At 50.7% G+C, this 27,005-nt stretch overlaps 2 protein-coding genes across 3 annotated transcripts; one reads left to right on the top strand and one right to left on the bottom strand.

The window, feature by feature from the left end:
* Positions 1–2,179: 2,179 nt before the first annotated feature.
* On the bottom strand, positions 2,180–18,219 carry SDHA (succinate dehydrogenase complex flavoprotein subunit A). Of its 2 annotated transcripts, none has more exons than XM_016187047.2 (15): positions 18,064–18,219; positions 15,147–15,236; positions 14,091–14,252; positions 12,994–13,137; positions 12,636–12,800; positions 11,654–11,802; positions 10,926–11,050; positions 10,547–10,715; positions 9,419–9,614; positions 8,608–8,779; positions 7,387–7,505; positions 5,324–5,435; positions 5,077–5,207; positions 3,744–3,857; positions 2,180–2,464 (listed from the first exon to the last, which is right to left on the bottom strand). In XM_016187047.2, exons 1-15 carry the CDS (start codon positions 18,124–18,126, stop codon positions 2,378–2,380), a joined length of 1,998 nt encoding a protein of 665 aa, XP_016042533.1. In that variant the 5' UTR covers positions 18,127–18,219; the 3' UTR covers positions 2,180–2,377. The 2 variants fall into 2 exon arrangements, with proteins under 2 accessions (XP_016042533.1, XP_007520591.1); XM_007520529.3 differs by having other exon boundaries at positions 15,147–15,233; positions 18,064–18,218.
* Positions 18,220–18,542: 323 nt separating this feature from the next.
* Positions 18,543–25,502, top strand: CCDC127 (coiled-coil domain containing 127). Its single transcript, XM_060191061.1, has 3 exons — positions 18,543–18,881; positions 19,856–19,990; positions 22,442–25,502. The coding sequence occupies exons 2-3, from the start codon at positions 19,870–19,872 to the stop codon at positions 23,095–23,097; spliced, it is 777 nt and encodes a 258-aa protein (XP_060047044.1). The 5' UTR covers positions 18,543–18,881; positions 19,856–19,869; the 3' UTR covers positions 23,098–25,502.
* The last annotated feature ends 1,503 nt before the right edge of the window (positions 25,503–27,005 follow it).

Here is a 27,005-nt window from a genome sequence, read left to right as displayed (position 1 = left end):
CATTTCTTACCAAGAAGATGCTTTGATGGAACTTACAATCATTCATTCATTATTTGACAAGCATTTCTCACCAAGAAGACCCTTTGATGGGAGAACTTACAATCATTCATTCAATGTTTGACAGCATTTCTCACCAAGAAGACGCTTTCATGGGGGAACTTACAAAAGGCATTTTGGGAAAACAATATTCATTGTTTCAAGTGAACTGACCTATAAACGTGGGTGATTTCCATTGATTTCATCTAGCATTTAGTTATTTAAATATTTCAAGATATATGGTCATATATTCAGTCAATTGCTTACTCAGAATGAGGAAATGCTTTAGTTTTTTATTTAAAACTTTTTATTTTACTAGTGATTTACAAAATTATAATAGAGGTATTAATTCCACATTGTTTCCACTACCAGTTTTATGTCCCCATCCCTCTCCAGTGGAAACTGTTAATTGTTTTCCAAAGGTCATAGATAAGGGTTGAATATATGTATTAATGGCCCTGCCTTCACTTCCTCTTTTTTAAAAAATTATTTTATTTATTGGATAGAGACAGAAATCCAGAGGGAAAGGGAAGATAGAGAGGGAGAGAAGAAGAGAGACCTGCAGCCCTGCTTCACCACTTGTGAAGCTTTCCCCCTGTAGGTAGGAAAGGGCTTTGAACTTGGGTCCTTGCACACTGTAAGGTGTGCTCTCAGCCAGGTGCACCACCGCCTGGCCCCCTTCACTTCCTTTCTAAGTCATGCCTACACCTGTTCCTACCTCCGAGTGTCCTTCCATTTCCCTCAGATATGAAGCAGGCGTGACTTCCATTATTTTCCAGATTTGCTTCCTTTACAGATTCCTGGCCACAAACACTTCAGGTACTGGTGGAGTTCAGAGTCCTCTGGTCACCTTCCCTTATCTTTTCACCCTATTGGAGTTATGGGGCAAATTTTGGAAGGAGTTATAGCTTCTGTAATTGCTTCTCTATTGGATATGGACATTTTCAGGAGGCAGAACAAAATGCTCATTAAGCAGGAACCAAAAAGTAGGAATAGAGTAGATGAGAATTAGAGATCCTGGAGTAGAAAAAAAGGTAGGCTGTCTATTTTAGGTATGTTCCTAGGGGTTATGAATTTAGTAATCTTGGCTTGAGCTTGATAGCTAACATGAAGGTGGACTGGAAATATTGTCTGGGAGGATGGTGTCAGACTTGTATAGAATTTTTTTTAAAAGATTTTTAAAAAAATATTTATTTCCTTTTTGTTGCTCTTGTTTTTATTGTTGTTGTGGTTATTACTGCTGTTAATATCGTTGTTGTTGGATAGGACAGAGAGAAATGGAGAGAGGAGGGGAAGATAGAGAGGGGGAGAGAAAGATTGACACCCGCAGACCTGCTTCACCGCTTGTGAAGCGACTCCCCTGTAGGTGGGGAGCCGGGGGCTCGAACCGGATTCTCATGCCAGTCCTTGCTCTTTGCTCCACGTTTGCTTAACCCACTGAGCTACCGCCTGACTCCCAAGACTTGGATAGAGTTTTAAAGTTGGATTATGGCAGAAAGTAGCTCCCAAACTTGAAAACATATAAATATGATTAACTGTTAAGCACATGTATCTGATCCAGGGATCATGTGTACTTTAATTTGGGAATGTCTGTTTTCTTTATATGCTCTCAGGCACTAAGAATGATTTTTTGTCTTAATAGGCACAACAAAACATCTGGTAGCATTTTATATTTAAATAAACAAATATGCCTAGCAGTTGAGGAAATAACTCAGGTGGTGAAACCTGAGATAACTCAGATTTACGACCCAGCACCCAGATACCAATTTCTCTCTCATGTGGGACTTTTATCCTTAAAAAAAGGGGGGATGGGACACCTGGTTGAGCGCACATGTTACAGTGCTCAAGGACCCAGGTTTAAGTCCCCCGGTCCTCACCTGCAGGGGGAAGCTTTGTGAATGGTGAAGCAGGGCTGCAGGTGTTTCTCTGTCTCCCTATCTCCCCCATTCTCTTGATTTCTGGCTGTCTCTAAAATACAGTCCAGTGAAGGAGCACAGCTGCAGTGTGCTGTTCTGCCATGCATCCCGCTCAGGGCTGAGCCTGGCCCCCACTGCACTGAAGGACGCTGTGGTGCTATGGTCTCTCTCTGCTTCTAATGAACAAACTAACAAAAATATTGCACAAATATGCTTAAAGTCAAAAGTGGATCTGTAATTTATATTTTATTTAAGAACCATGCTGTTTTACTACTTCACAGGCATAAGGCAGGGATAAAGGTTTAATGCTTCCTGGCCACTGTGGATGACCGTGTTCTTCGGAGCTCTGCACCAGAGGGCTGGGGACTGCGACAGGAACACGTGTAGGCCTTCACGAGACTGACCATGTGGGTGGGGCTGGCTCCTCAGTAGGAGCGGATGGCTGGGGGCACGGTGGCACAGTCAGCCTCATCTAAAGTTTTGTCAATGACCGGTCTATATTCCAGTGAGACCTTGAAAAGAAGAGTTGGTAGTGTGTTAAAATGCAAACATCTTCCTTGTGCATTTTTGGAAAAATCAACTATAGATTTGCAGACAAATATTCAGGAAATTAAAGACAGTCACTGGAATATTTAATAACAAGCTTGAAACAATGCAAACTGCTGTCCTTGTAAATACTGTAAAGCCACACAGTGGGAGAGGAGTGACACTGCCATTCCCGATGCTTTACCACACTGTCCCCAATATGGAAAGAGACATGTGTTCATCAAGTTTCAGCAAAATATTCACTTTGTTTCTCCTGTTTGTGAGTGAATATACTCGTAAATACACACACAGGAAAATCATGTCCAGAGACAGTAAATTGGAAGGAAATACCCAGAGCAAGAAAGGGCAAATCTCATCAGTTAATTTAAAGATGCTGACTTTTAAAAAATCCTTTATGTATTTTCTAAATGAAACACGTATTTCTTTAATGATGCTAGGGAAAAAATAACGACAGCAGCAAAAGCCCAAACACTACTAAACACAAGAAAAGTCTGATTAGTGACTACAGTCATAACCTTCACAGGAATCATGGAGCTAGCATAACTGAGACCTATAGACCCTACACCAATGCTAGTCCAAGTAATAAAAATGAAAGAATAGATGAAAGTGGCCGAGGAGAGGTAGAGCGGATGTAGCCCTGAATTTAAAGCGTGGTGTCCTGACTTAGACCCTGGCTCCAGTGCTCTCTCCCCCAACCCTCTCATGACAACACATCTTTTCAAAAGGAAAACATGGATGTCACTGTAGTGAGTGGTGATGGCAGAGCCTGACCTACTTTCTGCAGACCCAGGAAACTAAGACCCTTTGTCTTCAGTGATCTGGATTTTAGTGCCCTGTGGCAATGTCACACGGATGGAAGATGTGGAGTGAGACCCTGGACCTCTGCTGAGATCTCAGCTTGCTGCCTCCAGTTTCCAGCCCAGCCCTTCCTGTCTCTGCTCTCTACTTATATGCCAGGGATGCTAAGGCTTCTTCCAGGAGTCCCTGGCAACCCGGTGGGGAGGTGGGGGTAGGGGTGGCGGAAGGGTTGGAGAGGGTGTCCTCACACCAGCCCTGCCCTCCATGGGTCCCTTTCTTGCCAGTGCTAACTGCTGCAAGGCAAGCTGGCGGAATTCTACTTCCAGAATGTTTGCTCTCTTTCTCAGCCATGTCTCAGACCTGTCACTGCTCCCTCCCCAGCTCATCAAGCGCTGAACTGCAGACCAGCACATGCGCCAGGCAGTCAGCAGATACGCCCACACACACCTTGCCTGTCGGGATGTCCACGAAGGATAGTGTGTGCTTCCTCCAGTGCTCCGCAAACGGCTTCTTCTGCTGCCCCTGGAGGGGCTTGGAGTAGTCGTACTCATCAATGCGCACCTGAAGTCAGAGTGGCAACCTCATTTCATAAGGTTCCATCAACAGTACATCCCAGTTTCCTGTTACTCCCAGAGAAACAGATCCTGAAAACACTGCAAACCCGTCATGTGACAGCGTGAGATGAATGCTGTCAGCTTCCTGTTTCAGAGAGCTTGGCTGCCTGGTACTTGCCCCCCCCTCCCCCGGCCCCCAACCCCTTCTTCTACGGTTCCTGATAGAAACCATCTGTGTCACTTTGACCAGAGGCACGGAGGGGCGACTGTCAGTCTTTCAGGTGTGAAAAGACCACCTTGCCCTACTCCATGTTCACCACATCCAAGTCCCTAAAGGTAGGACCCACGAGGCACACACACGTCTGGGCAGCAGGCTGGCAGCGTAAGCCAGAGCCAGTCTATGTCTTTTCTTTCTACAACTCCTAGTAATGGAGCTACAGACTATGCTGTACTCTAAAAGACAGACTATTTCTGATTTTGATAATGGCTAAGGCAGACACACAGGAACCTTCAAGTAAAGACCATGAAGAACCAAACACTCGACTCTTTCTGCTAAGTGAGGCATGTGGTGTTCCCCGGGACCGTGGAGTTACGGCACACTCCCTAATCTGTACACAAGCAACTTCATGATGAGTCTCTAACAGCACACGTGTCATGGCTGCCTGAGACTGAGACATGAAGTGCCCACCATGGCCTAGGAAGCTATTTCAGCACAGTTAGCAAGCATGCTTCAAACTGACCCACCCAGTCAAGAGGACACACTAAGCAGAGTGTAGTGAACTCTAACCTATTTCTCTCTGCTTAGCCCACCTCCCCACTGACCAAGATCAGCTGGTGGGAGGCTGTCACCATCCTCCAACAACATCCTGAGCAGGCTGTCTGCAAAAGTGAAGCAGAGTGTGCTGGGATGGCTCATGAACTCCGTCCTGAGGCCTCACTGTGGTCTTCACTGTCATGTGTCCAGTCACTTTTCCAGCACAACCGGACAAGTGCGTACACATACTACAGCTCAGTGTAAAGAGCAGTGACCCCAAAGATCTATAATCCCTCGTCCACAACAGACGACAAGGTTAGGTAACAATTCGCTTTCACTGTAAGGGATGCGGTGAGTCGTTTACTGATGCTGCTCAGGGCAGCAAAGCAGGAGGATGAACTGGTGTTGAACAAAGAGCCAAGGCTCGGCAGCTCCCCCCACCAGCAGGCAGGCCTGGCACTGCAAGCTGTACCTTGTAATCTTCGCGGGCATGTGCGCCCCGAGACTCCTTGCGGGCCTCTGCCCCATAGATAGTCTGCAGGGCACAGAGCATCAGGTTCTGCAGCTCCAGAGTCTCCACGAGGTCTGTGTTCCACACCATCCCTGGGGAAACACGGGGGTGAGCCAGCTGTTCTGGGTTTGCCAGGCTCTACTCAGAGCTCTGGGTGGGTGGGACGAACCCAACATGCGGTCTAGCAGAGACCCTCAGAACTGCTAACCCCTGTCAAAGGTCTTCAGGTGCCTCAGGTCCCCATAGAGCTGGCTGATCTTCTCGCAGCCTTCCTGTAGCACACTTCCCACACGGAACACGGCAGCATGGTTCTGCATCGACTGAAACAAACAAGTGCATTTACAAATTGCTAACCCACACGAAAACGTTATCCCAAGCATTGTCAAACATTCAGACATCTTTTTTCTGGGCTTTATTCTCTGTAAAATATTTACACAGATTAAACAGAAAAACTAGGGAACTCAGTTTGAGAACATTACTATGACTTTTAAAAGGAAGTTTTCATTAAAAATTTCACGTCTATTAAATAAGAGTTTTTAAAAATTATTTATTTATTTATTTATTTATTTATTCTCTTTTGTTGCCCTTTTTTTTATTGTTGTTATTGATGTCATTGTTGTTGGATAGGACAGCGAGAAATGGAGAGAGGAGGGGAAGACAGAGAGGGGGAGAGACAGACACCTGCAGACCTGCTTCACCGCCTGTGAAGCGACTCCTCTGCAGGTGGGGAGCCGGGGGCTCGAACCGGGATCCTTACACCTGTCTTTGCGCTTTGCACCACGTGTGCTTAACTCACTGCGCTACCGCCCGAATCCCTAAATAAGAGTTTTAAGGGCAGGAAGATGGCTTAACGGGTAGAGCACAGTGTCTGTGGCCCTCAGTAACAGATGCAGGAGCCACAGACAGCACCAGGGGAGCTCTACCAATGCTGGAGCAGTGCTGTGATCTCTCTCCTTGCTGTTCGTCCCCTGCTCAGTATACAGAGTAAATCAGTTTGGGGCAAGGAGGCTGCTCATTGTCATCACACACGCACAAGACCCTCAGTTCATTCCCTCGTTCAGCATAAGATATAGACACACACACACACCACGTACATCTTAAAATCGACAGTGTCATTTACAGAAGAACACTGAGTTCATGACAGGCAGCTCTGAGATACTTTGCCCAGGAGAGAGGAGTCCAAGGAGATGCCTGAGCCGATGGAGTGACTGGGGCTCTGCACCTGCTGATGGCAGCTGTGTGGTCACAAGCTCTCTCTCACTCTGGAGGCCGGGGGTAAATGTCATGGGAAACGGCACACCAGCATGGTGGCAGAGGGCTGAGTGGAAGGCTGTCAAGTAAAGGGAAATGAGAGGCTTGGGTCCTCACTGCTTGCTCCTCTGGTAATCTTGCATATCAAGTGACTAGTTTTTTTAAAACTACAATTTAAAAATATCTTATTTATCGGATAGATACATCCAGAGGGAAGGAGATAAAGCAGAGACACCTGCAGCACTGCCTCACTGCTTGCGGAGCTTCCCCGCTATAGGTGGGGACTGAGGGCTTGAACCTCGGTCTTTGTGCATGTCCAAGTATGCGCTCAACTGGTGTACCAGCCAGCCGCGTACCTTTAGTCTTACTGACCACAGCCCTCAGAAACGTGTCATAAAGTAGACTTCATGTTAGGTGCTGGAAAGTCTGATCCGCTCTTATTTCCTCGTGTACAGAACGATCCTTCCTTTTGAAAAAGCTCTGCACAATGTGCTTAATTGCAGCACAAACCGAAGCCAGTTCCTGTACTCTTACTCTGATTGGCTAATCTCGATTTTGATCCTCTGCCAAGAGCATATATTAGGTTGTTGGGAAAGTCATGATTCATATTTTTCTATGCTTTTTAAAACTTTATTTATTTGTATTATTTTTATTGGGTATAGACAACCAGAAATCAAGAGGGAAGGGGGAGATAGGGAGAGAGACAGAGATACCTGCAGCCCTGCTTCACCCCTGCAGGTGTGGACTGGGGGCTTGAACCTAGGTCCTTGCGCGCTAAAACGTGTACTCATCTGGGTACGCCAGCACCCAGCCCCATCTGTTTTTCTATGCAGACATGCGTCATGACTACCCCAACAACCCAATATAGGGAGCTTTACTTAAGAGACAGACAGACCAGAGTGTTTCTCCAGCACCAGAGGCTTCTACCTTACTTATGCGTGAGCTCCTGTATATTCCTGCTGGTCATTGCGGGCTGTGGTGTGGCCGGACTACTCTTCCTGTGCACGCCGAGACCCTTACCTTCTGCATGCTGAGCCGCAGCTCTGACGTCCTTATACTCCCATCAGCAAACCTCAGCTTGTCAAGATTCATGACAGATTCCTCCCCAGCATTTGGTTTGATTGAGGGCACTTTATCTCCTAAGCGGGGGTGGGGTGGTGGAGAGACAGAATTTAGCTTTACAGAACTGTTTAGAAAAACTGGGTGCTTTCCAATGATGCACTGCCTTTCAGGACATTCGGATAATGCACAGGTGACCTGAGCTGGTCCTTTGTGTAGCTGGGGACCCTCTACTGACCCAGGGCAAAAGATATTCATCCAGACAAGACTTCTGGTAAATACCAGTGTCTTTGTGTGAGCAAAACAGGAGTCATCTTTTAAGCCATGCAAACAGGCTGTGGCCGGTTAACTCTACTAGGGGAAAGTTGGCTACTGCCCAGATGTGCAGCTCACAGTGCCACCCAAGCTGCCCTCTCCTTTTAGAGGCTCGGGGACGAAGGGGCAGCCTGGCCAGATGAAATCTGCTGCTGATCCTGACCCTCATACTCTCTTCACTAAACTCCAGGATGAGGAATACACTTTACCACACACAATGGCAGGTGTGAGTTCCTAGTCAACCACATGGGGGCAGCATACAAAGCATGTGAACACCTCACTGGGAGTGGTACAATCAGCCCACAGCCCCACAGAATCCCCAATAGTGGGGGCGGTGTGAAGTTGTTGTTCTACTTTAAAAAATGTTTTGAGAACCTTTAGGCTTTTTTCCTTCTTTCTCTCCCTCCCTTTTCTCCCCATCAGCTCACCAAGTTACCACAGGAAAACCTTCGACTGTGATTCATTTTGTCACTGAAGGGCGAGAGCCGCGGCCCAACCTTTTGTTTACATGTAGCCACCCATGCTCCTCTGACAGACTAGGTATATTTTGGTTTTAGCCCGACTTACTTTTCTGCAAGAGCCAAGAAGTTCTATTTTCACTTATGCCTACTCATTATAAATAAAACTCCTAGGGTGGGGGTATAGCATAATGGTTATGCAAAGAGACTTTCATGCCTGAGGCTCTAAAGTCCCAGGTTCAACCCCCACACTGCCATAAGCCAGAGCTGAGCAGTGCTCAGGTTTAAAAAAAAAAAAAAAATCCTGATTTTGTGTTTTCTCATTTGTATGGGAAAAGCCAGACTAAGCAAATCTCCAATCACAGGTCAAGGCTCTGTAGCCTCCTGGCTGCTTGAAGGAAGCACCTACCAGGTCTGCAGGACTCTGCAATGCTCAGGGCACATGCCCGGCCGAAAACCACCAGGTCCAAGAGTGAGTTTGCCCCCAGACGGTTGGCACCATGCACAGAAGCACAGGCAGCCTCCCCGCAGGCATACAGCCCAGGCACAACTTGGTCCTGGCCATTCACGTGCTTCAGAACCTGTGGCAGAAGACGGGAGTCAAGACTGGCTCACCGGGCTCACCACGGGAAGCACGCTGCAGCTGCAGACGAGAAAGTGAAGCCCACATCTGCTCTCGCCTACAAACACCCCCTTCTGCCCCCATCCACTCCCATGCCGAGGAGTTGGGGCCCCAAGCGATGGCACCCATGGCTTTAACCCTACACCCGACACTCAGAAGCCTCAGCCACCACCTCTGAACTGACCCGCTTCCACACTCAGACTGGACACAGAGGAGCAGGTGCAGGGGGACTACTAAGCCTGAGGTAGAACACTCTAGCTGGCCCCAGGCCCTCCCACCTTAGTAGTCACCTGTCAGGTGAGAAGATGAGCCTTGCCACCCCTCCTGGCGTGGGGCTGACTGAGGCGGTGACTAAAAAGCTCCTGGGAGCTGCACGCCAGCCCAAAGTGTTAAGTGCAGGACCACTGAATGACCACCTATGTGCTGAGGAGCTGATCACTCACAGCTGCAGCTGGGAGTGGACAGGAACGTCGTCACTAACGTCTTCCTCAGCCTTTCAGGGGGAGGAGCTGAACTGCTGCCTGACACAGTGCTTCCCAAAGGAAAACACACCTTTCTTCTAAGATGGACACACTCTTGCAAGGGGAGGACCGCTCACCTGGCCCTTGTAGTTGGTGGGAATGCCACCCATGTTATAATGCACGGTGGGCAGGACGGGGATGGGCTCCTTGGTGACGTCCACGCCGGCGAAGATCATGGCTGTCTCCGAGATGCCAGGCAGGCGCATCGCCAGCTGCTCCGGAGGCAGGTGGTGCAGCTGCAGGTAAACGTGGTCTCTCTCAGGGCCACAGCCTCTGGGGAAGGAAGGACGTTGTGACACAGGGCAGAGGCCGGAACCGCAGCAGTACGAGTCCTCCCACACCGCACAGCCTCTCCTCTTCACAGGTGGCCGTGCGCCATCCTGTCTGTTCTGAGCACCTACTGTGTGCTAGGGTGAACTCCTCACATGTCTCAAGTAACAGCTGTGAGAGGTCCCACCTTGCTGTGCTTTGCATAGCTATGGGCTGGGTGGTGGGGCACCTGGCCGAGTACACATGCTACAAAGCTCTTTGTGCCAAAATCTCCAGAAGAACCACCTGACTTTTCCGTCTGGCAGGGCAGAGCCCAGCACCCTGTGCATCACAGCCTAAGAGTCAGTGGCCACAGTAAGTGTCAGACACCTGAGCCTGACTGTGCTTCACTGAGGGACAAACCCATACCTTGAAGGCATACCTCTGGATTAAAAACCACCTGGGGCTAGGGAGACAACATAATGGCTACGCAAAAAAGACATTATGCCTGAGGATCCCAGGTCCTAGGTTCAATCCCTGGCACCACCATAAGCCATAAGAGGTGAGCAATGCTCTAGTAGAGACAAATAAGAAAATAAGAATAGCAAATAAAGAAACTCAAAACAACCTCCAAAATCATCTGAGGTTCCTGTGCCAACTTCGGGCTGGGGCTGTATTTCACACCTCCATACTAAGTACTACATACTCAAGAGAACTGAGAAAGATTTCCATCAGACTGGCTGAAATTCTCAAAACAGGTCTTCAGATGTGCTGCTGTCACGTGGAAGCCACTTTAGCCAATGTGATGGCAGGAAGCACAGGCACAGAGAGAGGAGGGGCGGGAGGGAGCTTGTGGCAGAACACCCAGAGGCATCCTGGGCTCCATCCCAGCACCCTCAACCTACGAATCCGCATACCCAGCAGAGCACACAGAGGGCAGAGGGGAGCAGACTAACCTTCCTTCCCGGATCTCCAGGGTCATGGACCGAGACACGACGTCTCTGGATGCCAAGTCCTTGGCCACAGGGGCATATCTCTCCATGAAGCGCTCGCCCTGGCTGTTGATGAGAATGCCTCCCTCTCCACGGCATCCTTCCGTGATGAGACAACCAGCTCCATATATGCCTGCCAAGAACCTCACCTGTTAGACATTTGCAACCTGACAGTTGCTAGGTCTGGGTTGTAAACATGAGGCTTATCTGTGAGACACAGACCTTGCCTGTTGCAGTGGGGAAGAGGAAGTGCTAGGTTAGGCTCTGAGACAGAAGTCTGGCAACCACAGAAGCCTTTCCAGAATGGAGAACCACAGAGCAGCCAGACGGAGTCCAGCCCTACCTGTGGGGTGGAACTGCACAAACTCCAGGTCCTGGCAGGGAAGGCCAGCCCTGGTCACCATGGCGGTGCCGTCTCCCGTGCTGGTGTGTGCAGATGTGCAGCTGAAGTATGTGCGCCCGTAGCCTCTGGAAAAGAAGGGGAGGCACAGAGGGTGAGGCCCTCCAGGCCTCCTCTGCGCTGGCAGAAACTCAGGTGCAGCCTGTGGAACACAGGAGGCTCTTTATATATTTATTTATGAGAAAGATAGGAGGATAAAGAACCAGACATTACTCTGGCATATGTGCTGCCGGGGATCAAACTCAGGACCTCATGCTTGAGAGTCCAAAGCTTTACCACTGCGCCACCTCCCGGACCACCAGAGAAGGCTCTTGTTGACACTTCAGTGCTCTCTGCTAAGTGAGTTCTCTGGTAAGCACAAATAACCTTACAATGGAACTTGTAAAGTGCCCACAACAGCAAATGGCAGTGTTTAAGACGGACTGTGAACAACACTTGTCCACACAAAAAATGATCCAAACATAGCTGGCTGTCTGCGAAAGCAGAAGAGATGCCAGTCCAGAAGCGTTAAATGCCTCTCAAGCCAGCATCCTCGGAGCTCTCAGCCCCAGGAGCAGTGGGGCAGTCCTTGCAGGGTGATCCGGGCTGGAGTCTACTTTATTCTAGAGAATCTAGTATCCCTGACACGTGACTTCCCCAAGAGAACCGAGCTATGAGAAGGAGGTCCCTACCCAGTTGCTATGACGGTGTTCTTGGCTCTAATGCGATGGATGGAGCCATCCTCAATGCAAAGTGCGATCACACCACGGCACTCTCCACCCTCCATGAGCAGATCCAAGGCAAAGTACTCCACGAAGTAGCTGGTGTCATACCGCAGAGACTAAAACACCAGAGAAAGAGAACAGGGCTTCCACATGAGCACTGACAGTGTGGAGAACTGCGGTCTGTGAGAGTCAGCAAGTGCAGGTCCACTCCCCTTGGGATGGAGCTGGCTCTGTTCTGGTTTTAGGTGCGTGAAGAACACGAGCAGGACACGTGGCTGACACACTGCAGCACAGCACCTCAGAGGCAGCCCCGGTTCTCTGTGCCACATTGTCAGTCTGACACCAGATCTGGGGCCTGGCTCAGACTGGGCTGGATCATGCAGCAACTGCCAGCCATGGGTGGCCTCTCGGCCTCAGCACAGCAGTCACTAGTGATGGGCACAGGTAGCTTCCACACTGCAGAGTTCTGGACAGCGCCGGCCCAGGTCCTGATCATGATGGGCCTTTGTCAATTCTATGGGACAGGCACCTACATCTATAAATCAGTGACCAGAAAGCAGCACCACTCAGAACACTGAGAAGCTGAAGAGGCCAGAGTTGACCCTATTATGCAGGGACAGGCACTCTCAAGATGCAGTAGTGTTAGTCACTAAGTGTTATGCAAGGCAACCAGTTCAGGAAGTCAGAGGCGCTACAACAGCCTTGAGCACTTGCCGTTCTTATACCATCATACAAGGTCAAGGTGAAGTATGCTGTGTCAGTGTCACTGCTGCAGAGACATCCACACCAACTGTAACATGTATCACCTGACAGCTCAACCACCGCTACTTCTCCTTATCTTACCAGAGTGCTGCTCAGTTCTGGCTTATGGTGGTGCTGGGGATTGAACCTGGAACCTCAGACTCTCCCACCTCATGTGCCAGGTAACACCCCAAGCCCTGGGCCTCACCCGTCCATACAAGGTGTGCAGCAAGGAGTGGCCAGTGCGGTCAGCCACACAACAACAACGGTGGGCCTGCCCGCCCTTCCCAAACTTGAGGCTTTGTCCGCCAAAGGCGCGCTGGTAGATCTTCCCATCTTCAGTTCTGCTGAACGGCATGCCGTAATTCTCTAGCTGCGAAATATGGAAACACCTAGTACCTTGAAAGTAGTCACGGCTAATTTACACTAAACACCTTTAGCACAAACCTAAACTAGTACATTCTATGCAATACTGACACTTAAACTGGAAGCAAAGACTACCAATCATATCTGTTCACAATTTTCCCATGTACTTTGATTAGAAACAAACTGTACAAGCACCTTACCTCCACCACTGAGGCAGGGGCCTGCTCTGTCATGTAGTGGATGGCATCCTGGTCTCCCAGCCAGTCTGAACCCTTCACTGTGTCATAGAAATGCCACCTCCAGTTGTCCTCCTCCATGTTCCCTAGAGCAGCATTGATCCCACCCTGCAAACAACAAGCAAATGTACAAGTTACAAATGGAGACTCCAAAGGCATGCTGTTGGGGTTCGAACACACGCCACATCACTGGATCCACAGAATCAACTATGAGGAGGTGCCTACTGGACTGTGAGGGGCTGGGGGCAGAGACATGAGGGGAGTGGCTGCAAAGATACTCCAGTTACCAGGCTGTAATCTAGGTCAGGGATTCCCAGGAGTAGTAAGGCAGTACTGCAGGACACACTCCATGTCTCACCCTGCTCTCCGACCTGTATTTCAGGGCCAAGGTACTGGGACTTACAGCTTCTGCCCTTATCTTGAAAGGGACAAATGCTGATTTTTGAAATGCTGTCAGGAGGACCACTGAGAAGCTCTTTGCCACTACTTACAAACTGGCATAGAATGGACCTCACTCTGTGGTCCGGGAGGTGGCGCGGTGGTAAAGCTTTGAACTCTCAAGTATGAGGAGGTCCCGAGTCCGATCCCTGGCAGCACAGAGTGATATATGGTTCTCTCTCTCTCCTCCTTTCTCATAAATAAATAAAATCTAAAAAAAAAAAAAAAAAGATCTCTACTATATAACCTGTGACCATACGGTCACTTGGTGAAGTGCTTCCTGCCAGTCAGTTTCTCCCACTTCCCACACCGTTCTGCCCTCTGGGTCCTGGCTCCTCAGACGCACAGCAAACAGCACATGATAGACACGATGCTGACTAGCTCCTCTGCAAACTCAAAGCATAATTATTCTTCTGGACAGTTTCTTTTCATGGGCAAAAGCACTTCTTCCCCCATGTCCAATTGTTCCTTATGGCGAGGTTGGAATCAAGTGGACGGACCCATGCTGGAGCCATCTCCCCAACTCAGCACTGCTGTGCCTCACTTTCCGAAGTCAAGCGAGTCATTAGCAAAGAGAAGGACATAGGCAGCATTGCGGGCAGTACTGTGGACCCTCCTCTTACCTGAGCAGCAACAGTGTGGGATCTGGTAGGGAAAAGCTTTGTGACACATGCTGTGTTAAAACCCGCCTCAGAAAGACCAAACGCAGCTCGCAAGCCTGCGCCTCCTGCACCTACAACCACAGCATCAAATTCATGGTCCACCACTGGGTACTGTGTGGAAATCTGGAAAAAGGAAAACCGATCAGTTACCTGTCCAACTATGTCAGACTCAGAGACTAGAGCTACAGGACAGAGTGTGAAGAACAGGAGAATAGCAAGCAGCACAGAGACCAACAGGCCCGGAGGCCTCTGTCCCCACTGGGACTGAGCACCAGCAAGGCATGGTCTGGGACATGGTGGGCACCACTGTGGTGGAGAGGGCCAGCAAGACAGAACTTATTAACAGACACTGGTGGAGCTAGGAGTAGGCTGTCAGCTGAAATGTTGCAAACTTAGCAGCCCCTTTGCAAGCCAAAGAACTGCAAAGGTAACAGAAGCTACAAGAAACAGAAGAGCAGCTTTGCTAAGGTCTTTCTTTTCAATGACCATCTTATCCTATAAAAAGGTATTTGCACACAAATCTAATTACAGATTGTAACACCCGCCCAGCTCATGAAATGCTCCTCAGGTAGCGTCTTCCAGTTTCCTGAGGCTGCCTGAGGCCCAGTCTGGACCCATTTCAGGCCTAAATGGTTGGGAAGGTATCAATTCTGCATTGCTGTGAGCTCAAGAGAAAACGGCTTATAAGTAAAGTCTGTCAGCAGAGGACAGAAGTGTATTCCTGACCCTGGCCCTTTGCTGGGACACAATTACGTCAACAGTGAACACGATTCGCCTGTAGGGTATCGCCTTGCTGCTTGACTTACATCTTTATCTGACCTGTAAATACAGAAGCACTACAAGCAACAAAACACTAATGATTATGCTCACATCTATGTTATTATGCAAAAACTTGAGCATGTATTGGAGGTTTTTTGTTTTCTTTCAGTTAAGTAAGGCCCATGTGTTACTCAAATACATTAAGCACTGGCGTAGCTTACCCCTGTATACCCCTAAATCACTTATAATGGAACTTACTGCATCTGAAACTTTGGCAGACGATCTCTTGTTCCCATCAACAGTGAAGTGAAAACCGCGGGACCCCGACTGTGATGTTGCCGGCCACTGCTGAGACAGGAGGGCAGAGGGCTCTAGGAACCAATTTTTCCTCCAAAATCACCCATCTTTTACTTATGTTACTTAATGAGAGAAAGTGAGAGCCAGAACACTACTCTGACACATGCAGTGCGAGGAATGGAAGTCAGAACCTCCTAAGAGCAAGTGATATTCAAGCTAAATCACTACCCACCCCCCACCCCCGTTTATGTATTTAAAGAGAGAATCAGAGTACTACTCCTGTATATGGAGTATTGGGACTGAATTCAGAACCTTCTCCTCCACGCTAGATCATAACCTCTTTTTGGTATTTCATTTTTTATTCTAGTGAAAGATAGACAAAAAGACACAGGCCAGAACACTACTCAGCTCTGGCTTATGGTAGTACAAGGGAGAGAACTTGAGACCTCAAGCCTCAGGCACGGAAGTCTTTTGCAAACCCACTATGCTGTCTCCTAGCCCCTAGATCATTAACTTTCTTTTTCTTCTTTAAGATTTTACTTATTAATGAGAAAGATAGAAGGACAGAGAGAACCAGACATGTGCTGCCAGGAACTGAACTTGGGACCTGGTGTTTGAGAGTCAATATCTTATCAACTGAGCCACCTCCTGGACCACAGAATCATTTTTTTTAATGTATAGAAATGCTCACTTCACCTCAACAACTCACCATGGACCCCTACTTAGCCTTGAAGGACACTCAGGGTAATAGCCACAGGCCAGTCCAGGGACTCTAAGAAGAGACCTCCCACCTCAGTGAGACTATTTTGAACAGAACAAAGACTCACCTGAATGAGAAATGCATACCTTTACAGTAATTTCTGTTAACTGGCTGAGGATAGATATCCTGTTGTCTAGGGGTAATTCTACAGACGCGGGTACCTATACAGACCCATCCTGGCCCTGGGGACTAGACGGTCACAGCTCCAGGCAATGACCCACCTCAGTCCTCTCTGCAGTGAGGCTCCACACATCTGGGAGTCTTTGCCCTGTAATCCTCAGGCCCAAGTGATATTATCCCTTCACTGAGGATCCTAGGCTGCAGACGCTGCACTCACCCGGGGTGTGGGGGTGGTGGTTCTCCCTGGACCTCCCCCCAACTAGCCTCTACAACTCTTTAGGTCTTGGCTTAAATAGCTCACCCTGTACACATTCACCCAAGATGTGAGATACTAATGAAGTCACAGGTCCCTAGAAGAGGCCACACTGAACATGTTATAAGCCTATCAGCAATTTAGGTCTGCTCTCCATTCTGCTGACTGCTTTTTGAAAAAATATTGATAAAATTAGTCTTAGAACTAAGTACATTCAACAACAAAATGAGTGATGTTTCTCATTACTCTGCAATTTGAAGGAGCCATACTCTGAGGGGCTAAAAAATTACTCTGTAGGACAAACTAGTGGAGGTTCCATGGAGAAGAATCTAGCAAAATATAAAATGAGCTTTCCAATGAGGAGGAAATTCCCTGTGAGAGGAAAGAGCTCAGGCTGGGCTGGAAGATGTGATCACTGGTGAGGACAGGCAGAGGAAGCAACTACCCAAGGGCTCCTCCACTCTGAATCTGGGTGAGGTTAATCCAAGCAGTTGCAGCAGCTTCAAATGCAAAGTAGTCTCTTGGATTTCTAAGTAGGTTTACTCGAACAGGAGTGATATTCTTAAATTCTCCAATTTCAGTTTTTTAGATTATATTATTTATTATTGGATATAGACAGAGAGAAATTGAGAGGAGGGGGAGACAGAGAGGGAACGATAGAGACACCTGCAGCCGTTTCACCACTTGTGAAGCTCTCTCCCTGCAGGTGGGAACCAGGGGCTGGAACCTGGGTCCTTGCTCACTGTAATGTGGGCACTTAACCAGGCGTGCCACTGCCTGGCCCTCCCATTTCAATTTTAAGTACATATGACATAAACCAATTTAGTTTTTATTTCAGAAGATGAATTTAAAGATACCCTTTTGGTGTAATTCTTAAAGAGTAAAGTCAGTTAACAAAGAAGTTACTGAATCTTCTAGTGAATGTCCCTGAGCATTTTATAAAGCACACCTTAATAGTAACTGCAAGAACAGTACACTTTGTCATACTAAATCAAAACTTAAATAGAAGCAGTGGGACGCCTTAAGCACCATTTTTTCCCCCTAAGCGTGTCTGGGCACAGATTTTCTAAGTGGCTACTCTGGTGCCTGCCCGGCTCTCAATCTCAAGGATGTTGGGGGAAAATCCAAGAGGAACGGCCAGGTAGGTGGGTTACGAGGCAAAGCAGAGTCACAGATTTTCAAGTGAACCAGACACGGTGGCCCAGAAAGCAGCAGTGGGGCCGCTGGTGTCAGAAGCACCCCAGAAACAGACGAACTAAGGGCTACTGGACGCCCCAAACAGTTCCAGAGACACCATCACAGCACAGGCAGAGGCTGCAGCGAGGAGGCTGCGTGCACCCAGAGGGGCCGGGCTCAGTCAGCGTGTTTCCCAGTGGGGATGTCCCCGGGCCAGGCGCAGCTTCATGGCGGCAGCCCCGGTGTCGCGACCCCCGGAGCAGGGGCAGCGCCCATGTCGGGACCCCCGGAGCAGGGGCAGCGCCCCGGTGTCGCGACCCCCGGAGCAGGGGCAGCGCCCATGTCGGGACCCCCGGAGCAGGAGCAGCGTCCCGGTGGCCGTGGCGGCAGGCAGAGCCGAGTGGCCGCTCTGCAGGTCGGGTCCTTGCGGCGCAGTGGACGGCGCCCGCCCGCTTGGTGACCTTGGCCGAGGCCCGGGGTCAGGCGCCAAACGCACACCTCCGCCCGCCACGACCCCGGGCCGCTCTGCAGCGGGCTGTCCCGCTGACCCCGCCCGCCGGCCGACTCACCGCCCCACAGAGCACCCGTTGCCGCGAGCGCAACAGCCGCGCCGCCGCCCGGACCCCAGACATGTCTGCGCCCTAAGCGCCGTCCCGCCAGCCCCTGCGCCAGGCCGCACCTGCGCAGTCACCGCCTCGGGAGGTTTGCCGCCGGGCCAGGGCATTGCGCCTGCGCAGTCACCGCCCGGGTGGGGTGGGGAGTGGGGTCGCCGCCGAGAGGAAGCATTGCGCCTGCGCAATCATCACTCCCGGAGGGTTGTTGCCGGGCCAGGACACCGCGCCTGCGCAGTCGCTACGGGGTTGGGTGGGCGGCGGCACAGAGGGGCACTGCGCTTGCGCATCAGGCCGCGCCGTTGGCACCGATACCTTCCGCCGGCGCAGAGCTCGCGGACTTCGCGGTTAAGCCGGTTCAGGTGTGTGCTCCGACTGCCGGGGCCGCGGGCCGGGTCAGGTGTGGGTTCGGGCTGCTGGGGCCGGGTTAGGTCCGGGCCAGAGGTGGACTGGAGGTCCGAGTGGGTGGGCAGCGGGTCCAGGACCCCGGCCGGTCGGCGGGAGGGCACCGCGTCCCCTTGTCCGCAAGGCTGAGCCGGACACGCCTGCGGGGCTCGGGCCCCAGGGCCCTCCGACCATCACACCTGCCGGGCCCGGTGGCTGCAGGTGTCCGCACCTGACGGCCAGACCACACGGGCACTGCTGTCCACGATCTTGGCGTTGTTAAGTGCAGTTTCCAGCATGAAGACCATTGCGCAGCTTCAGAGTAAAACTCCATTCCTTTCTCGCCCGGGCCGGGGTTTCTTCTGTGGTCTGTGTTGGTGGCACTCAGAGAGGTGAGCTGGCAATGCAGTGACGGCTCAGAGGACACCCGCTGCAGCAAACGCTGTGTCCCCCCTACACTGCACACACCCGCCCTTGCACATGGTGTCCCCCCTGCACTGCACACACCCGCCCCTGTCCCCGTGACCCTGCACATGGTGTCAGCTCCCTGCACAATGCACACACCCGCCCCTGTCCCTGTGGCCCTGCACCTGGTGTCAGCTCCCTGCACACTGCACACACCCGCCCCTGCACCTGGTGTCCCCCCTGCACTGCACACACCCGCCCCTGTCCCCGTGGCCCTGCACCTGGTGTCCCCCCCTGCACTGCACACACCCGCCCCTGTCCCTGTGGCCCTGCACCTGGTGTCAGCTCCCTGCACTGCACACACCCGCCCCTGCACCTGGTGTCCCCCCTGCACTGCACACACCTTGCCCCCCTCCCGGGATGTCTGGCCATGGCACTGCCCCTGCGTCCCTGCAGGCTTCCCATACTGAGCTGCTGCCCTTTGCATCTGCTGTCCACTCTGTAGACAGGAAACTTGTCGACAGAAAGCTTGCCGCCGCCTTCTGGCTGTTTCAGCTCTTTAGGATTTAAAGAGCTCCCCCGATTAGACTGAGGGTTGATTTTGGCTCAAGTTCTTTTTTTTTGACCATGTAAGACTGAGTTTTGTTCTGTACTGATTTGAGAATTTGAGAAGGTAAAGCTCCATAACATGGGCTGTGATTCATAATCTGTCATGATAGTGATATAGCTGGTGTACCTCTTTTCCTGTATGTGGCTAATACTTTCTGTTTCTTTATTGCGGTGATTAATGGTTTATAGTCCAATAAAATGTAGTAGTTTGGTCCATGTGTAACATATCTCAGTTTTCTGCATAGCACTTAAACCCCCACCTAGGTCCTCCTCCACCATCATGTTCTAGCGCCCCAGAGTCCTTTACTTTGGTGCAACACACCGTGTGGCTAATACTTTTATTTACTTTAAGGTGTCTGTCTCCCCATGAACGACTTAAATGACCCCCCAAATTGGAACATCCGGCCTAACCACAGAGCTGATGGGGGTGATGGAAGCAGATGGAATTATGCCCTGTTGGTTCCCATGCTGGGACTGGCTGCTTTTCGTAAGTCCCAGTTTTTTTCACATACATTTTATGGATTGAAAGTGTGAAGTTTAGTGACCCCAGTCTTGAGCCTGCCTGATGCAGGTGTCCATCCTGGTTTTATCCCAGACAGAGACAGGCAGGTGACCAGCCCTCCAGGCCTCAGTTTTCCTGTCCCTGAGAGACAATTTTGGTTGCATTTTAATTTTTTTTATATTTATTTATTTATTCCCTTTTGTTGCCCGTGTTGTTTTATTGTTGTAGTTGTTATTGGTGTCGTCGTCGTTGGATAGGACAGAGAGAAATGGAGAAAGGAGAGGAAGACAGAGAGGGGGAGAGAAAGACAACCTGCAGACCTGCTTCACCGCCTGTGAAGCGACTCCCCTGCAGGTGGGGAGCCAGGGTCTCAAACCGGGATCCTTGCACCTTGCACCATGTGCGCTTAACCCGCTGCGCTACCGCCCAACTTCCTTGGTTGCATTTTAAAATATGAGAACCTAAATATTTGTTCTGGTTTGTTTGGGTACTGGGATTCACGTCCAGTGTTAGTTCTATTATTGAACTTTATCTCTGCTCTCCAAAGTAAGTAGCTGAACAAGAAAACAGAAGTTGCCCTCAGGTGATGCTCTTTTCAGGCCTGGACCCTCAGCTGGAGCAGAAGAGCCAGGGGAGGCCGGCAGTGCTTATCAGCGTCCTTCTGTCCATCTGCAGTCTGGAGTGGGGCAGTTATGTTGCACTATCACAGTCATAGGCTGACATTTTCTTGGAGAATCTTTATAAGAAAGTTGGAAGTGACCGAATCGCCTTTCCTAAGCAAGATTAAACAAGAAGAACAGATAAACTGTTCCTTAAGCCTTCTCAAGATCAAAAACATTGTTTCGAAAGCCCAAGAGAGTAAGAACTTAAAAGTGAAAGTTGTTAGGAAAGACTAGAAAAACTAGAGATGACTTGGGCGAAAGAAAGAAGTCACTCAGTTTATCTCTGTCTCTATCCAATAATAAATAAATATAAATTAAAGAGGGAGAGGGAGACCAGAGCACTGAGACCTTCTGCAGTGCAGTGGAGCTGGGCTGGCCACTTGATAAAGTTGTTTTCACTTTGGTAATTAGTTTCTTTTTTTCTTTCATTTTTCTTTTTTTTCTTCTTTCCTTTCCTTTTTTTTTTTTTTTTTTTTTAACCAGAGTACTGCTCAGGCCTAGCTTATGGTAGAGTGGGGGTTGAATATGGAGCTTTTTGCATTCTCAGGTGTGAAAGTTTCTTTGCATAATGGCTGTTATGTGCTTCCCCTGCCCCGCTTGTAGATCTTTTTTGAACGGTATGACCTGATGTGCAGGGGTCTCCCATCACCAGAGAGGATCACCATATGGCTATAGCTTTGGTTTTTGTTTGTTTGGTTTTGTTTTTCATCAGTGGGACTTCATGGCTTCAGGTCAGTTTTTCAAATAGCTAGAAAGAGGGCCACAGCACCACAGCATCACAGCTCCCACCAGTATGTTGGGAGCTGGACTTGAACCTGGGTGGGCACATTGCAAAGCAGGTGTACCGTCCTCGTGAGCTGACTTGCTGGCCTGACCTTTGGCTTCTGAAGCTCAGGCTCCTGATCTGTTGGATGGATGGGTCGGGGCTCTCTGCAGGCCTGTCCTCAGACTTGGGGACGTGGGCTTCTTCACGCACAGAGGCCTGAGGTCTGATACTCAGCTTGTGAGCAGGTGGAAGTTGCTCCTGCCTCCGTACTCTCCTCTGGGGTAAGGGAACCAAGCCACGTCTGGAGAACAGACTTCTCACTCTGGGTGGGCTTCTCAGACCTGGGCCGTGTGCTGGTGTGCCTGTCTCAGCCCTGTGACCCCCTGCCCGTGTTTAAACCTGGCCAGTGCTGTGGGTGCACTGTAGCCAGGTGGGCAGCAGCAGGCTGGCTGAGCACCCAGACAGGAAGGGAACTCGTGCCTTTCTTGTGGACACTTGTCTGATTTTAAGATGACAGTGTTAAATATTAGATAATTTTCAGGGGCAGACCAGGGTTCCCGTGCCCGGCAACTGCAGGGTGTACATGAGGCGCAGACTTGGGGTGCAGACTCACGCGAGTGTTCTTTGCGTCGTCTGAGCAGAGCCCGATGACCTTGTTCTTAGGGGAGTCTAACTTAGTACTGATCTCACCATAAGTAAACTTCTGATTTTGTCACTCCCAAATTCCATTTTCTTGAGTTCTTTCCTCGCTCCCCACATTAAATGTTGGCTTACAGTGGAGCCAGAATTGAACTTGGGACTTCTGAAGCTCAGACACGAGCGAGCATCTGGCGAGCTGCAGCCTGCCCAGCCCTCAAACCCAAACAGCAGCAAGTTTCAGTGTACTGCTCTTTTATCCTCTGGGGCTTTTGTGGGAACACTGTCCTCTTTTGTTTTAGATGCTTTCTGTAAATAAAGATGATGGAGTTATAGTTATGACTTTTTAAAATGTGCCTTTATTTATCCCAGGTTGGATCTGGTCTAGAGAGTCCCAAAAAGAAATAGAAAAGGAGAGAGCAGCATACTGCCAGAGAACTGCCGCCTTCCAGCGGGACCTCGAGGCTAAGTACCGCACCGTGATTGCAGAAAGCCAGCGTTCCGTGGCCCAGTTGTCTCTGGAACTGGAAAAGGAGCAAAACAGAACAGCCAGTTACCGAGAAGCCCTTATCTCACAGGGGCGCAAGCTGGTGGAAGAAAAGAAGCTTCTGGAGCAGGAGCGGGCCCAGGTCCTGCAGGAGAGGAAGCAGCCCTTGCGGAGCGCCTACCTGCGCTGCCTGGGCAAGGAGGAGGACTGGCAGAGGAGAGCCCGGCTCCTGCTGCGGGAGTACGAGGAGGCGCTGGTGCAGCGCCAGAGCATCTACTGCAGCCTGCTGCTGCCCCGGCACCGACGACTGGACCTCGAGAGGAGCCTCCTGGCCCGCGTGTCCACCGACCCGCTCGCTGCCGACCTGGGGATGGCGGCGGGCCTGGCCGACATCTTTAAACACGACACGCACTGCGGGGACTTCTGGAACACCGACCGGCGCCGGAATGGCAGGCTTATGTGGCTGTACCTCAAGTACTGGGAGCTCGCTGTCGAGCTAAGGAAGTTTCAGCGGGTGGAGAAAGCCCTGATGGAAAAGTAAGAGGAGGTGGACATGAGGCGGGGCTCTAGGCTGGGCAGCCATGGTGACCTGCGCTGTCAGTGTTCCCTGGCCCTGCCCGTGTGGCCTCTGTGTGCCGTACCTCCCCTCACTGGCAAAGTGAGTCTGGCGCTCTGGGTCAGGCAGCCCTGGCAGCATCCTCTGTCCCCACGGCGGTGGTGTGTGTGTGCCATACCCCTGGCCCCATGGCTCCAGCACGGAAGGACGTTGGCCCCAGACCAGGGTTCCCGTGCCCAGCAACTGCAGGGTGTACATGAGGCGCAGACTTGGGGTGCAGACTCACGCGAGTGTTCTTTGCGTCGTCTGAGCAGAGCCCGATGACCTTGTTCTTAGGAGAGTCTAACTTAGTACTGATCTCACCATAAGTAAACTTCTGCTTTTGTCACTCTCAAATTCCATTTTTTTGAGCTCTTTCCTCGCTCCCCAAATTAAATGTGCATGTTGTAGATAGTGGGAAGATAGCCTGACAGATGACATGAGCAAGGAGCACTATGGCCGGGCAACATTCTGGACAGTGTCGCCCCAGGGAAGCAGGGGTGGCCTCCAGTTAGCCTTGGGCACACGCTGGCTCTTGGCCAGCGTCTGTGTCCAGGGCCACATGGTGGAGGGTGTCTGCCATGAGGAGCGGTGCCTCTGTGTGGAATGCTTTCAGTTCCACAGAAAGCTTTTACAGAGTTTGTTTTTAGTTTTACCACAATAGAAGGTAAGCAGATCCCATGGCCCCACTTGCCACAGCACCCACAGAAATCCACGTTCGCTGTGCTTTGTGCACTTGATGCATGCCGTCCGCACCTGACTGTGCACCTTGCGCTGCCACCCACTGGTGTGGGGTCCCCGAGACCACCCCTCGGTTTGCTGGTCTGGTCTCTGGGACTCGGCACACAGCTGTGATCACAGCCGAGATGGTGTGGGGGAGGCTGCGTGGCCAGTGCAGTGAGAAGACCGGGCTCTCTCTCCACCACCCTCACACCCGCGAGTCACAAGAGCACGTGCGATGTTGCCAAGCTGGGCTGCTCCTCAGATGCGGCCCCCACCCGAAGGCTGGCACTGGGCTGTTCCAAGGTCATGCAGGGTGGCCTTGTTTGCTCGCTTGTGGGGGTGCTCTCTAGCCTGACCATGTCTCGTGGGATTTCCTGAGCAGGGCCGAAACTGAGGACAGTGGTCCCACTCTGGGTCACAGGGTGATACTGAGTGATCCAAGCAGCTTGCCCCGGAACCACTAGGGTGGTGGCCATTAGAGCAGACTGGCACTGGCCTTGCATAACCCATGCTGACCAATGTTTAACCTTAGAGACAGGAGGGGGGCTTGCTGCGAGCCTAGGTCCCCCAGGGTAGCTGTGGACCTACTTGGCTGAGCACTCCTGCACTGTCCGGAGCTGCTGTTTCCCTGTGGCACGTCTGTCTCCTGTACTGCCAGCCCTCAGTCTGAGCAAACACAGTTTCTCCAGGTGAATCTCGATTAGTTTCCCAGCTGCTGTGTGACCTGGTGGGCTTCACCCTTTTGTTGAAGAGCTGTTCTGCCACATATTCTCAGATAAACCAGAGTGTGTTTCTCTTGAAAACACAACCACCCACTTAGTAAGTGAGTTCCAAGGTGAATGATTATCCAGGTGAATGACCATCAGTTCTGTCCTAGTGCCCAGCATGCTGAGCCTGGAATGGCTGACAGATGTAGTCAGCTGATTCATATCAGTGCAGTCCTGGGTCCACACTGGAATTAGGAAGATGGGAGTTAACGGAAGGAGCTGTCAGACTGTCCTGTGTTTGCACAAGTCTCCTAGATTAGTGAGTTTTAGCTTGGTGCCATCCATACAAACTGATCTTACTAGGTTTGTGATGGTGATACACTGTCCGATCCACTTGATGACTCAGATGCACCAAAACATCTGAGCAAAGGCATAATAGAACGTTTGTGAATGAAAGCGAACTCAGAACTAAGAAAGGGAACAGGCCCTGTAGAGCTGTGCTTTTTTGGCCTGCGTCTTCCAGTGAGTCCTGACCAGCGACCAGCGGGGCCGACAGATCAGCTTACAGAAGCACCACCTGCTTCTTTTATTCTTGGTGTTTACCAGTCATGTTTCTTGTGGGTGTGTACCTGCTGGCTGAGGAAGTCTCATCCCGGAAGAAGCCCTGTCTCCCCAAGTGAGAAGGAGCCACTGCTCTGTGGTGTGTTTGCACCGTTTCGGGGCATCAGATAGCTGTGGGTGAAGAAGCTTATGCAGGAAGGGCTACTGGTGGCTGGAGGTCACTCTCTAATGTTGCTTACTGTGTTAATTTTTAAATAAAGTTAGAAGGCATATGATTGGCCAAAAGCAGATGGTTCTGAAATATAACCTGGTGAATATGCCTTTCCCCTTTGTTAAATAAAATCCATGGAGATACACATATATTTTATTTATTTCTCTTAAGACTGAAGAAAATCTACTAAATGGTATATGCTTTTGAAGAGAAGTTGTATCTGATTAAATTTGTAACAGTATTTCTGTGCTGATGGCTTTGAAGCCTTTGATTGCTAAGATCATCTTTTCACAGTAAGGCGAGAGAAAGGGGCTTTCACTGATTCCTACTGTCTCCACTGGGCTAAAGCAGCCCTAATAATCTTGACTGGCTGCTCCTGATCTCCAAGCAAAGAATCTTCTGGAGCAAGAGCCCTTGGTAAGAAGGACCTAGTGGAGGCCTCTGAGTCGGCACCAGGATGGCTGGCCTCCCGAGCACTGTTGTGTCCCCAGAGGAGCTGTGTGGTTTGTCCACTACAGAGACTGCGGGGTGCAGAGGTGGCCCCACTGTCAGAAAGGCTTGTGTCCAGATTTTGGCCTTCATATCTAAATGCCACTCCCCCCCCCCCAGTGTGCAGGCAACATCTGGTGTCTGGATGGCTTCAGTGTCCAGATGGCAGTCTCCTGGTGTCTGGGAGGTGGTCCTCCTTAGGACCCTTCCATTGCCCTCTGACCCCTGGGAAGAGGGGTTCGGGCAGATGCTTGGCCCTCAGCTTCACCAGGAGGTTGCAGCTGACCTGCCATGTGCCGTTTTCATTCTTCTTGTCACCAGGGTTATCACTGGGACTCCACAGCTGCACGACTCCACCACTCCCAGTCATGTTTTCTTTTCTTTTTGCTAGAGGGAGAGCACTCCAGGAGGTGAGCCGCCTCCCACTTGCCCCACTGTGGCAGCTGCTGTGTGTGAGCCACGCAGAAGTACGGCTCTCGGGGTCGGGCGGTGGAACACATGTTATAGTGCGCAAGGACCTGGGTTCAAGCCCCGGCCCCCACCTGCAGGGGGAGAGGTTCACAAGTGGTGAAGCAGGGCTGCAAGTGTCTCTGTTTCTCTCCATCTCTGTCTCCCCTTTTCCCTCAATATCTGGCTATCTCTATCCAATAAATAAAAAGATAATTAAAAAAAGAAAAAGTACAGCTCTCCTGGGCCTGGCCACGCCTCTCCACGCCAGAGCAGGGTGGCCTGAGTTGTGGGTTGGCGTGGGTCGCTGCAATGACACAGGAGGTCTCCACATGTGTCCTTTCAGGGCGGGGTCTCTGAACTTTTTCCAGCAGCAATAACCACCCCCAACCACAGGTCTGGACACCCTAGCATCTGGCTTCTCTGTCCTGGAGTCCTGGAACCTTGTTGCTAGGAAACAGACACAGTGGTGAGGTTGCTTTGCTGTCAGAATCCTTCCCAGGTGACCCAAGGCTGTTTTCAAGTGCTCCGGCAGGAGCAAACTCCTCGTGAGGAGCAGAGACTTGGCCCAGGATACCTAGCCCTGCTGCTCAGCCCCTAGACCTGGTGGGAAGGGTGCTGCCTTCCTCACAGGCTGACCTGGGTGCTCTCAGCTGGAGGCCCGCACCCAAACATGCCCTTTGTGGGAAGAAAGGGGGCACACTTGGCGGGGGCAC

The sequence above is a fragment of the Erinaceus europaeus genome, chromosome 5 (genome assembly GCF_950295315.1).
Source record: "Erinaceus europaeus chromosome 5, mEriEur2.1, whole genome shotgun sequence".
NCBI classification, from domain to species: domain Eukaryota; kingdom Metazoa; phylum Chordata; class Mammalia; order Eulipotyphla; family Erinaceidae; genus Erinaceus; species Erinaceus europaeus.
This window is presented reverse-complemented; position numbering and strand designations above follow the sequence as displayed.